The following is a 13,234-nucleotide window of genomic DNA, read 5'->3' as shown; positions in this document are numbered from 1 at the left end:
TGAAAGAAGATATTTAAAATAACCTGAAAGCATTAAAAAATGAAAAATATATACTATATTAATTATTTAAAAACAGTGTTCACTTTATTTTTGAGCACACTATACATGCCATTAGAGTTGAGAAAATAAACAATTTTAAAAAAAAAAAAAGGGATTAGCCAAATGAAGAAATATCTACATAAGCAAAATAAATTTTCTTCCTCCTCCAGTTACTGATCTGAATTTAACTATCTGCTATAGAAACTACCAAAGCAATTATTTTCAAATTTAAGAAAGTCCAGAAAAAAAAGTTTTCAACTCTTGTGAAACTTTTATGTCCAACTCAAGTTATCTCTGATTTGTGATATAGTAGTACCAGGGTTGGCAATATTTTACCGTAGGTGGAAAAAACCATGGAAAATACCGGTAAAAACCGTCCTGGCAAAAACAGGTTTTTGCCAAGCAAATTGGCAAAAAGTGGCAAAAACCTATATTTTCCAAGATGAGAGGACAAAAACACATTTTTGGTACAAAATTATTCCTAAAATTGAAATATATACTATAAATATAAATAATTACAAAAAAATTAACAAAAATATATGTAATAATATATAATTTTAGTAGTTTGAAACATTATTGATTGGAAAATTTGCGATTATTCTCTTTTTTCCAGTGAAATGTACTTATTTTAAATTAATATAACTATAATTTAAAGCATAAAATATCTATCAAGATGCGTAGTTAATTGTACAAATAATAATTTTTTATAATATAATAATAATATTATTATACAAATAATATTATTTATTTATTTGTAAAAAAACATTTATTTAAGGATTCTAAAATGAAAAGAGGTCAAAAACTTTCAATGTTTTAAAAATTATTGCCTTTACATTAATTATTAATATGTTAAAAATATTTTTTTTATGTAATGTATCAAAATTATTATTCCTTATGATTGATTTAAATTTGTTTCAAGTATTTTGTAATAATATTTAATCAGCAATTTAGATAATTTGGTTTTTGCCGGTTTTTACCAGTTTTTGCCGGTTTTTACCAGGTTTTTGCCACTGTCCTGGCAAAAACCCCTTTTTGCCGGCAAAATCTCCAACCCTGAGTAGTACATTAAATGGGTTTAATAAATAAATAAAAAAGTTTTTTTCAATCAAATCACAGAAAGTGTTTTTATTTTTAATATCCAAGAGAATTGCAGGAAAGAAAATAAAGTGTTTCTTCAGTTCTCCCAATTTAGCAAACATGGTTGCTCATTTCATTGCCAAATGAAACATGTCACGATTTAGCGCAATGGTTAGTAATATTAAGAGCCCTACTTTTAGGTATCTCAAACATAATTATATTCATTTTGCCTGACTTTTTGGATATCTTAATTAAATTTCTTAGTTTTTGATAAAGTTTCCTAACTTTTCCTAGTTCTGTGACCACCCTGAATTAAAATGTTGTAACTAGTATTTTAAAAGTATTTAAGTTTGCCAGCTCTTTTGATTTTGAAAAAAGCATTATCCTTATTATTTTACGACTGCTGACTTGAGTAATTATTTTTAAAACTCAGTAAAGATTATTTTTGCCAAATTTTCTTAAAAATAACTTATATTTATTAAAAAAGACAAACAAAATTTCTATAAATGATTGAAATTGAATAAATTTTTAACATTCATAGGCCAGTAGGGATCATTTATAGGAAGGTTTGCATTCTGCAAATCACAAGTGGGAAAACTAAAACCTTTTTTTTTGTTGAAAAAGTAACAATTTGCTTTTAAAATCAAGCCTTTTCATTATTGCTGTGACACTATGAAATGTTTCATATTGACATAAATTTTTAAATATGTTTGATATAGAAAACAAGACGTTTAATGAACTTGTGGCTTGAACAAACCCAGCACACAAACTATAAACTAATAATTTTACTTTTATTGAAAAAATAAATAATTCATTCTTTGAAAGAAAGAAAAAAGAAGCCTCAATAGCTTTGACAAATTTCTGAATTGATTTGATAACCTATATAAAAACCTATTTGATTTTCTGAATTTTTATGCCCAAATAAAAATCTATTTAATGTCTAATAATTAAACTGCACATTTTAGCTTTCTTTATCAAAAATGTTAAGCTTCTTAAGAAATTTTTTTTTTTATCTTTTTTGTCTTGTAACGCACTGAAAAAAGTTTGATTATGACACCAAATGAGATTTATTTTTCAAAATTTACCATTTGTCACATATTTTAAATGGATAAGCAAAAGTGTCTAAAAAATATTATTCCTTATTAAGTAACTCTGATGAACTAAAAGGACAAAATAAATGACATACTAATTATGGAAGATATTGTATAAATGTCATACATAATTTTTCAAAATAGCTACACAAGTTGCCAACAGATTAAATTAGTTACAAAAGATGCTGTAGACAATATAAATATTTTTACACCATATAATCACTTCTTTGTTTAGGATATAACCTCTTTCCATGTTTCAAAAAACAAATCTTTTGAAATGTGCTTACAAACAGTTTACAATATTCTTTCAGTCCTCTTACTCATTCCTAAATTCAACTTTGACAGATTTTTCTAAATTCTATTTTTGGTAAAAATGATATTTTTGAACTAGCATGACAATGCAGGGTTTTTTTTTTAATTATAATTATCAGTAATATAGAGCTAAGTAATTTTTATACCAGAGCCTGAAATCAAAGCAGTAATTGATGAAGAGGATCATAAGAAACTATTGAATCAACTCATTGAGTAAGGACTTATGTGTCCAAACAAACAATGTTCGAGGTCTTGATTAAACAGACTTAGACTAAGTTTTATAATTGTAGTATAAACACTATGTTTTTCATAACTATCTATATTTTCTTTTTATGTATATGAAGAGCTCAATAGCAGAAAATGTAAAGTGATTTTTTAAAAATACTGAAATTTCTAATTATAAAAAAAATTGTAAAGTTTTTTGTAAGTAAATTTAATTTTGCGAAAGTGGTTTTCTTTAAAAAAAGATTTGTAAACAGCTTCAGATAGTGCATATATTCTGAAGAGAATTCTCACAAAATGATCAATTACATTTTACTAGCTTTCCAGATATTAATTTCCAAGAGTTGTCTAATATCTCTTGAACTATTATGTGAATTAATGAGTGGTGAAGTTATCTCCACATACCATAATGCACTTCTGTTCTCATATGTAAAAGTTTCAGCAATAATTTTGTAAAGTTCCCCTTTAAAATGCTTTTTAATCCTCAATAGTTATTTTTTCATAGTTAATATTCAACACCATTGTATTTTACATTTAGTGTAATAATGCTTAGTTCTTTTTTAAATAGAAAATATTGAAAACTTTATCAAGAATAAAAATTATGAGCAACCCCCAAGATGTTATGGCATACATTTTCAAAGCACTTGATATTTATTAAAAACCCGTAATATAACATTCTGCCTACTGTATAATATGTCATTAAAATTTTTTCTCGTTTAACAAATAAAACTTATATTTACTAATTTACATACTACACAATTACTATTTTTAAATTTACAAACATTCACACTCTATAAAAACATAGAACAAAACACAAAAATTCTAGAAAAATATTTTAATAAAATATAAGAATACATCAATGTATATAACATACTATTTAAAATAATTTTTCAGATCCATATAAAACTAATCTAGCCATATCACCAAAAGTTTTATTGTAATGTTTAATATTTTCTTCATTAAACTCTGTCACTGTATCACCGGGCAAAAGATAATTTTTGTGTCTCACTAATAAATGTATGGCATGAAAGTCTTTCCATTCTCGACTTCTCACGCCATATAGCATTTGGACGAGATTATGAATGCCAAAATCATATAGTACTCTATGGACCAGATATGGCATGCGCTCTAGAATGAATGTAGTAGGTAGCTCACCAGCATTATAATACCAACGTTCCCTCCGGTAATAACGGTAAGAGTTGAACCATAAACGCAGAAATCTAGCATTTTTATGAGCAACCAGAAGTTGAGTGCCAAGATTCTGATCTGGCGGCCAGCCTAATGCCATTTCAAATCTTCTATAATAATTTAAAGATTTAATGACATAAGTATCTGAATCTAAAAATATTCCTCCGTAAGTCATTAAAATTTGAAGTCTAGCGATATCTGATGCATGAAATACTGAACTTAAAAGCTTGCCAAATACATGTGTTGGTTTATTTTTGTACTTTATTTCAAGAATAGAAATGTTTTTCACCATATCCCAATACTTCCCAAACAGGGAGTAACAATTGCAGTGTATAAAAATCTTTTCAGGGGCACTGTTTCTTACTACCGCTTTGATACTTATAACTTGTATAAAATTCAAATCCTTCGTATCAAAATTAACATAGTGAACAATGTTTGGCACGATAGGATAATCATAACCAGTCACATTATTTGCAAATGTAAAATCTACTATATCACCAGCTAAATAGTTTTTTATATTTGAAATAATTTTCTTATTAAACTTTATAACAGATACAACGATTAATATAAATAAGAATGTTATGGACGCAATATACTTTATTTTCCGCTTGGAAAAACCACATCTTATAATCATTTTAATACAATAATGTAGTTTTTCTTTAGTTCATAATGAAAACAACGTAGGCGTAATTATATTTCCGAAGTTTTTTTTATAAATTTTACATCTGTAAAAGAATTTCTAGTAGTTTACAATAATTTTTTATAATATTTATAACAGCAAACATTGTAAAACTACTATTTCCATGAGTATTGTTCTTGAAACACAAACGAAATTGCCGTCAGGTTTTGTTTTGAAGATAATAAAGCAACTTTCGGTTACCTATATCTTTTGAATCATAATTCGCTTAAAAAAGGAATTTCGCTTCGAAGTTTTCAATTAAATGACAAAAACAACACCTGAACAATCAAGGGAAAAAATTTATTTGTTGCCAAATATTTTTAACTAAATATCTTATATTTAGATGATTAATTTTATCAACTGTGACGAAAGCCAGCTGGAATAGAAACTTTGCAGAGAAACGCAACTTTACAAGATAGGATAGGATAGGAAGATTTGTTTTCTTTTCGGCAAATGTCATTCAATTAAATTATGGCTAATTCAGAAACTAGAAATGAAAATGCACTGGAATTACTCCTGGGTATTATTATTTTCTGATAGTTTGCTGTTATAGTTTTATTTTGTTCTGTATGTTTCGGATTCGTTAATCAGAGAACGGTGTTGTGTAGCTCTGTATATTTCAAAAACTTTCTTTATTTTTGTTAAATAAATGAATTTATTTTTAAATTTAATAAGTATATATACGTAGTGTCGCTTCCATTCCAGCAATCTATCTTATCTTTGTTTTGATTTTGATAAATCCAACCGATAATGACCCAACCTGACATTGTATCCTTTGCTTAGATTAAATGTAATCATTAATAAAATATTTGATGACTAATCATTTCTCTAAAAGTATATCATTCGAATCTTTTTCTTCTATGTGAAGTATAATAATTCTATTTGAGTTGTTTTTAGCATCTCATGATTATAAGTAAAATTCGATATTTAAATTTCACAATCATAATTTTTACACTTCACAGTTACCTTTATTAATATTTGCTAAGATTTGTTAATCAAGTAAGATGAATACCTATAATAATGCTTGGAGTGCAATTGTTTTAAATAAAATTATGCAGTTAATATTTTTCCATACCTAAAAGAGGCACTGCCAATTAATTTTTTCAAACTGGACTAATACCTTAAATTTTACATTGGTTGAAAATTATGCTCAAAATTGACTATTTCTGTTTTTAGTTAAATACTGGTATTAAGTACTTTATGATTGTTGTTTTCAAGAGGATGGTGGGTACATGTCCCCTTCAAAAATTAGAAATTTTAAAAAGTCTCCCAAAAATATTTCAGGCAAAAACATTTCACGAATCTATTGATTTGAACTTAGCTAATTGAAAGTATGTTAAAAACAATTACAATTTTCTATGCATTTGGCATGTGGAAGAAATGTTTTTGACTTTTTTTCAATTAAGAACAAGAACTATTGATTTTAATTTTGTTCCCCTCAAAATTTGAAGCCCCGACACCCATGATGTAATCGTGTTTAGAGTGCCAATGTTTGCCAATAATATTTTGTCTCATAAAAATTCTTATTAGGAAAAAATTTAAAGAAACATTTAAAGCATTATTTAAATTGAATGTTTTATTGGCTGGTCTTTTATCTATAAATGCAACTTTAAACACACAAGATCATTTAATCTGTTTTGACTTCAATCCATAATAAGTGTAAGTACTTATTGGTTACATGGAACCATATGTTCGCAACTGCTTTTGCAAGTTGTCCCGAGCATGAACGTTAGTCCTTTTAACCAATTAGTGCTTAATTTTAATGAAGTGATTTATTGTTAAAAGTATTGATATTTAACTATATATCACAATGGTTTTCCAATTGAATTGGAAAACCATTGTAATATTTAATTATTTCCAATTTATATTATTTTTACATTAGCCAATATTATAATTTATCAACAATTTCAATAGTATTGAAGTTAATAATTTAGATTAATTGTAGTCAGAGCTCGTATTTACAGAATTTTGAAATTAGATATCGATATTCATATTCCCACAATTTTAAAACCAAACATTGAAATTCATATTTATGCAAAAATTAAATGTCGCGATTCGTATTTGTGTGATTTAAAAATCACACATTGAAATTTCTATTAAAATGTTGATATTTTTCTGTGGAGGAATGCTTCATACATTCACTTTTTTCTTGCTTAAATTTCAGGTATTGTTTTTAATCATTTAAAAAGTGTTTTTGCACATAAAATTTTTGGATTTCTATTTTCAGCTTTTTTGAATTTTTTGCCAAATTCATTCCCTTTAGTATGAATCATTAAAAAGTTCTATAAAAATTAAATATTTTTTTTAAAAAATTTTGATTTTCAAATGAATTTTGCCAAAATGATGGCGACGAAAGAATTGAAAACAGTTACAAGAAAGAATCAATGCACAGAGAAAGATTTTTAATTGAGGTATTGTGTTCGCAGAAAGTTATTCATTTTTCTGCCTATGTGTGTTATTAGTTGCCAGTAACTTATGTGAACCAGAATCTGACACTCTTTCTATGTTCTTATAAGCAGCTAATTGCACCATATTTCTGATTTATAACAGTTGTCTAATTAGTTTTAAGCAAACTCTTTCTATAGGACTAATGGCTCCTTATCTTAACTTGCAACAAAATGTAACTGATGTTTCTAAAGCAGATAAAGAGTTTTTTTTCTATGAAAACTCTAACAAATAATGATTTCTCTAATTTTCTTTTATTTCACTAAGAAATCTTTCTCAGCTTATTTTATGTTTGGTACTTTTACTTTTTCAGCTAAAGCTACCAATCCCCTCCATGATGAGCCTGATCCAGATATTGTAAATGATTTTTGTACTGCAATAGACAACGAACAGAATGGTCCTCAAACTGCTCTTAGATTATTGGCCCATAAAATTCAGTCACCCATTGAAAAAGAATCTCTCATGGCCTTATCGGTAATTATTTTTCTTTATTTTAATTCATTAAACTCTATATTTTTTGCACACTGTTTAATTATTACATTTCTGCTACATTTATCTTCCTGAATTTAAAAAAAAATGCTAATAAATAAGTTCTTTCTGCATGGCTAGTGCCAGCGATATGGCTTTGCAAGAAATTTGACAAACAAGCATTTCCTTTGGTGATATTACAATGTAGCACTTTTACTTCTATTGCTTGAATAAATTGTTATAAGCTGTTACATCCACTTAAGTTCTTAATTTTTTATTCCAGAATTATAATGTATTTCAAAAAGTAATATTCTTATTAAGTTGAATTATTGAGTATAGTTATTAAGTTTTGACTGTTATAAGATTTATTTTTTCAAAAAACTGAATTTTTATTGAAATGTTTTAAGAAATCTAATCTATAAATTTTAAGATTCTTATAATTGCTATTTGGCTCTCTTTTAGCAAAAGAGTTAAACTTGAGTTACTGTGAATGTGCTTTTTTTTTTTCTTTGCACCAATTCAGTTATTTGCTCGCATTCAGTAAGATCTTCAGAGTATTATGATAATTTTGATATAAATATTGGAATAATAACTTTAGTTTCCTTTAGCTCATTCCAGAGGCTGTACTGGCTCATTCTATACTGACTTTTTCCTAACTTTCCGCAATTTCCTTTTTTGTATCAAAAATCAGTTTCCTTCATGTTATTCAATGGAAAATTAGTGAGTTGTGAAACAATAAATTGGAATACAAAATTTTAATTATATGCTTGGAGGATTAGATATCTGCTCTTTGACTTTTTATTTTGATCACATTATTTTGAAACAATCTATATGTGTAATTAATGTTTCTTCCATTATTTCTAAGGTACTGCAGGAAAGTGTACGTAAATGTGGAACCCACTATAGAGCTGAAATCGGGAAATTCAGATTTCTGAATGAAATGATTAAAGTTGTTTCTCCGAAAGTAAGTGCTAAAAACTTTCTAGATATCTTGTGATGATTTTTTTTGTAAATATAGCATTTTTTTTTTTTTTTTTTTTTTTTTTTTCAAATTTCAATAAGCCATTGTTGATGAATTTGACAATAAAATAAATTATGCAACTTCATAATGTCAACATACTGGAAAATTCCCCCTGAATATTTTCACCGAAAAACAAGTTAATTTTAGCTTTTAAATATGGTGCAGCTAACAAACTGTTGGTAAAGAATACCTTTTTATCTAAAAAAAATTTTGTTTGCTTTATTTTACTCAACAACCCATATTTAAAATTAAAAATGTATTTTTTATATTTTTATCACTATTTTAGTATATTTTTCTTCTCAGTTTGAATGCAAGCACTGGTTTCAGCTGAGCGATTTTTATAAAATATCAGTTAAATTTATATATGAAATGTTAAACGTTATAATCCACAACATATAAAAAATTCTTATTTTTTAATAAGATGGTCATAAGTGGTCAAACTGCTAGTGTGTCTGATTGCAGAGCTATTAGTTGCAGGTACGAATCCCACTCAGGGCATGGGTGTTTCTCTCTGTGTGTTGTCTTCTGTTGTGTGGATGTAGCCCACTCTTCTGGTATCTGTGCCCCTGTGGTGTAGGTAATATTGCCCACCTAGCAACATTTAATAAGCAGCACTTCTGAGGTATTCCAAGGCAAAGAACAAATCATTCAGTTCCTCTTGTAAGAAAATAAAAAACTATTTTTTAAATCAGTAAAAATCATCTTCATTGTGTTTTCCATAAATACCCAGATATTTATGGGACCGGGACAGCCTGGTTGGCAGGGCGCTAAACAGGAGTTTGAATTCGGCCAGCCATTAAATTTGTTGAGTCACAAAGTCTTCCACGCTATCATGATAAACCATATCTCTGGGCGTACTGAATTGGAAATTGACTGTTCTCTGGTTCAAGTTGAAATTATGATCTGTGGATGAATGAATGGGTCCGCCCTACAAACGAGTGTGACGTATGGGCATGGCATTAGTTGAATTCTTAGCTATAGATGGCACCACTTGGAAACAATAACAAGTGCGCATCTTGCCTTAATGGCCTATAACAACCCAGATATTTATACATTTTTCTATCCAAGTAAATACCTTGAATATTTACCCTAAATTATAAAAACCCAGTTATCTTAGTTTTAATACAGTTTATTAATGCTGAATTAAAATATTCTATATGGCAGGCACAATTTGCCTATTCCTCTTTTTCACCAATAGTTTTAGGTTTATAAATGTTGACTAATTATGTGGGAGTGCCTACTTTCTACATTTTTTGAAAAATTTCATCTTGTTGCTAAGTTGGCATTTTAATGTATGATTCTTTGTTTCGTAAGTTTCATTTAAAGTTATTTTCCTCATCGCTATTTGTAAATGATTTAAAATTTTCAATTAAATGCCACTTTGTTCTAGCTCTCTCATAATAAGGCTTTTAAAATCCTGAAAGCATTAGTTTTTAAATATCTACCACTCTTTTAAATATTTTTCAAAAAGCTTAATAATTTGCAGCCCAGATATTGTGTAAGTTAAGGAATTTAGTAGTTCTCAAAGATTTTAGTAATAATGGATTGTGTTTTAGTATTTAGGTAATCGTGCATCATCTAAAGTGAAAAGAAAAATAGTGGAAATAATGTACCTCTGGAGCTTAGAGTTAAAGAATGAATCAAAGATATCAGAAGCGTATCAGATGCTCAAGAAACAAGGTGTTGTCATTGAAGATCCTGTATATTTGTTAGATGTAAGTAATCTATTCTTCATAACACGTTCGCTTGATTCCTAAATCTCTGACATTAATTTTAAAAAATATTTCTATAAATTTAGTTTATTTTATTTTAACAATTTTATAATTTTATTAAATTCTAATTACCTTGTAAGTATAATGACCTCTTTGACATTTTATTTACCCCTTTTTTAAAGTAATAATGTGAACAAATTCTTTTTGTTGCAATTCGCAATTTGATGAGGTTAATTTCGAAAGTAAGAAGAAAAAAATTTACATAAAAGATTGATGTTCAAACTAGTGAAAAAAAAATTTTAAACAAAATACTTCGTGTAATGAAATGTTTTTTTTTTTTTTTTTGGGTGCATAATATAACACTTTGTTTTTATTGATTTTTTTTATAAATTTTAAGAAAAATGTATGCAAAATAATATTAGAAAGAAGTGTGACATTACAATGCTTCTAAATGTTGTTCTATATCTTTGAAGTAATTATTTTACCTGATTGTTTTAGTAATTTTTGTTCCTTACCTCCTCTTCCCCCCCCCCCAATGTTTCCCTTTAGAAAATTTTATTATTAATTTAGATATTAATTACTAAAAACGTCTTCTGTTCCACTCTGTCTAAGTATGCTCATGTCACACTGCTCAAACATTTCCTTTTTTTATAAGTTTGTATTGAGATCTTTTTGTAAACCTGCATCATTTTGCCTAGTTATAACTTTTTTCCAATTAGTATTCAAAATGAAAACGGTTCGGTCATCAAGCTCTATTGAATCAAAAAAAAGTTCAATATAACTTTGCAATACATGCATTTCTAAAATTAAATTTGTCTACAGGCACAGTTTTACAAAAAGAAAAAAAATCTTTGAAACGCATTAAGCTTGTGTTTTTTTAGAAACCTAAATAGATTCTTCGGTATATTCTAATAGACATTCCCTTAAGGATGTTGGTATGTTCTCTTCAATAAGTAATATGAAATTTATATATATATATATAGCACAACAATTTCCTCCAATAATTCTAAGACAAAACTAAGACATTGGCTATATGGCTTGTTAATTACTAGTTTTTTAGAATAAAAAATTTTATTATTTCATAATTGGTGTTATTCAGAAAGGTATCAAACTTTTTTTTATTTACGATGATTGGTGTAAATTGTATATTGATTTAAATAAAACCGTTTATAAAAACCTTTATTTATTTATTTAATCCTTATCCCTTTTATCATTTTTTTATATTTATCTTCTATACATTTTTAGTCCAAGAGTTTATCTTGCACTGAATTTTGACAGTTAATATTTGTTTTATCATTACATAATTTATTGTTTCATTAATGAAGTTTTTGATATTTAACTTGTGAATATTTTTCCTTTCCATGAAATCCAAAGAATTACACTCCATCTGTCATTCCTCCACCTCCTCGTTCAGCAAATTCCATTTTTGAGGACGAAGAGAAAGCTCAGGTAATTTTCTTCAAGTCGGTTGTTATAAAACTTAATTAAAACTGTTACAGCAACATGTTTTTTGTGTTATCATATTTATTTAATATCTTCTGATCCACTGGAAACCATAGTTTTAAAACTTACTTGAACCCATTACAGCAACATGCTTTTTGTGTTATTATGTTTATTAAATATCTTCAAATCCGCTGGAAAATTTCTATGAAAAACCTGAGTACACACTTTTTGTTTTATTAAAAATACGGGATGCTCCAAAAAATAACTCGAACTAAGTTATTGCATTATAGAATAGAAATTAGCTGATTTCTTTTTAATTCATGTTTTTTTTTTACCACTTTGAATATTAAGTATTTTATTATATATCTCCCAGTTTATGGATTTTTTTTTTAACTTTTTTGCAATGTCAATCAAAAGATCTACTATTTTAGAGTTGTTCCAGCAAGAGAAATCACAGAGAGAAAACTTTCATTTGCTCTTCACAAATATTTGAACTCTCTAAAGCACTCGATTCAACAGGAATGGGATATCTTAAACGTCTTGCGACCCATTGCTGAAAATTTAAATAAGCATTTGCACCTCTGCAAAAGGCAGCCACATTGAAACCAATTAAATTTACTTATTAGTAAAAATCTTCTCTTATTATTTGTTATATTTTGTTTTATTCATTTATTTTTATGAAATTTTTTTAAAAATTTCTTGTCCTGGTTTTTTTTTTTCCTCACCCTGTAGTAGAAAAAAACTTAACATTTCATGAAACAATAGAAAAGAGCCGTAGAAATTGAAAATTATCTGAGACTTTAAGAATTGAAGCATTTTTATAATTGCCTAATTTTCCGATTCACACGACATTTTGCAGCCACTTTACAACCAATATCGGTCCTTTAGAATTATAAAATTCACTTGATATTTTATATCCGTTATTTAACAAAATAGATTCTGTATTAAAATTCTAGAACCAATATTAAAATATCTAGACATCCTTTAAAAACATTTTTTAATCATTAAAGAGTAAAATGCTGTTGTGAGTAACCTGTTTCTTAAATTTCATTATCATTATCCTTCAAAAAATCTTCATATTCTTTATACTGCATTTAATGTAATTTAAAAATCAAAAATTTTTTTTAAAAATTTATTTGGACTTTAGCACCTGCAAAAATTTTCTTAGAAAAAAAATTAATGCCAAAATTTTGCTTTGTCCATTAGAATACTTATTAACATGCTGGTCTGAACTGTTCACAGATTGTATTTAATTATTCTCAAAGTTTGTATATCTAACAATTGAATTTGTTTTCGATATTTATCAAATAATCTGCCCTTTTATTCTTTGCTGTGACGATGTTGTTTTTCATTGTAAATATGCTTATTATTATATCACTGTCCATGAATAATCTGTTAAAGAATTTAATGTTTTAGCATAATTATATAAAAACAAATGATGTTTCATATTAAAATATTTATTTTTTAATCTACCAATATTAACCTATTATCTTTTTAAACTACCAACTTTCATGTTTTTGTGAAAGATATGTGTTAT

The 13,234-nt window shown here is 27.0% G+C and overlaps 2 protein-coding genes across 3 annotated transcripts in view; one reads left to right on the top strand and one right to left on the bottom strand.

Annotated features, from left to right (window-relative positions):
• Positions 1-3,564: 3,564 nt before the first annotated feature.
• Positions 3,565-4,702, bottom strand: LOC107447270 (uncharacterized). Its single transcript, XM_016062145.3, has one exon. The coding sequence runs from the start codon at positions 4,561-4,563 to the stop codon at positions 3,619-3,621; it is 945 nt and encodes a 314-aa protein (XP_015917631.1). The 5' UTR covers positions 4,564-4,702; the 3' UTR covers positions 3,565-3,618.
• A 262-nt stretch (positions 4,703-4,964) lies between these two features.
• The window catches only part of Gga (ADP-ribosylation factor-binding protein Gga), a 41,220-nt gene continuing 32,950 nt past the window's right edge, over positions 4,965-13,234 (top strand). The window contains exons 1-5 of one of the 2 annotated variants that reach the window (XM_087168710.1): positions 4,965-5,128; positions 7,367-7,527; positions 8,387-8,485; positions 10,099-10,257; positions 11,629-11,703. In XM_087168710.1, coding sequence (XP_087024836.1) covers positions 5,080-5,128; positions 7,367-7,527; positions 8,387-8,485; positions 10,099-10,257; positions 11,629-11,703 — 543 coding nt within the window. In that variant the 5' untranslated portion in view covers positions 4,965-5,079. The remainder of the gene's footprint in view (positions 5,129-7,366; positions 7,528-8,386; positions 8,486-10,098; positions 10,258-11,628; positions 11,704-13,234) is intronic. The other variant, XM_087168704.1, reaches the window with a different exon arrangement.

The sequence above is a fragment of the Parasteatoda tepidariorum genome, chromosome 1 (genome assembly GCF_982258835.1).
Source record: "Parasteatoda tepidariorum strain Cologne lab strain chromosome 1, Ptep-v5.0, whole genome shotgun sequence".
NCBI classification, from domain to species: Eukaryota; Metazoa; Arthropoda; class Arachnida; order Araneae; family Theridiidae; genus Parasteatoda; species Parasteatoda tepidariorum.
This window is presented reverse-complemented; position numbering and strand designations above follow the sequence as displayed.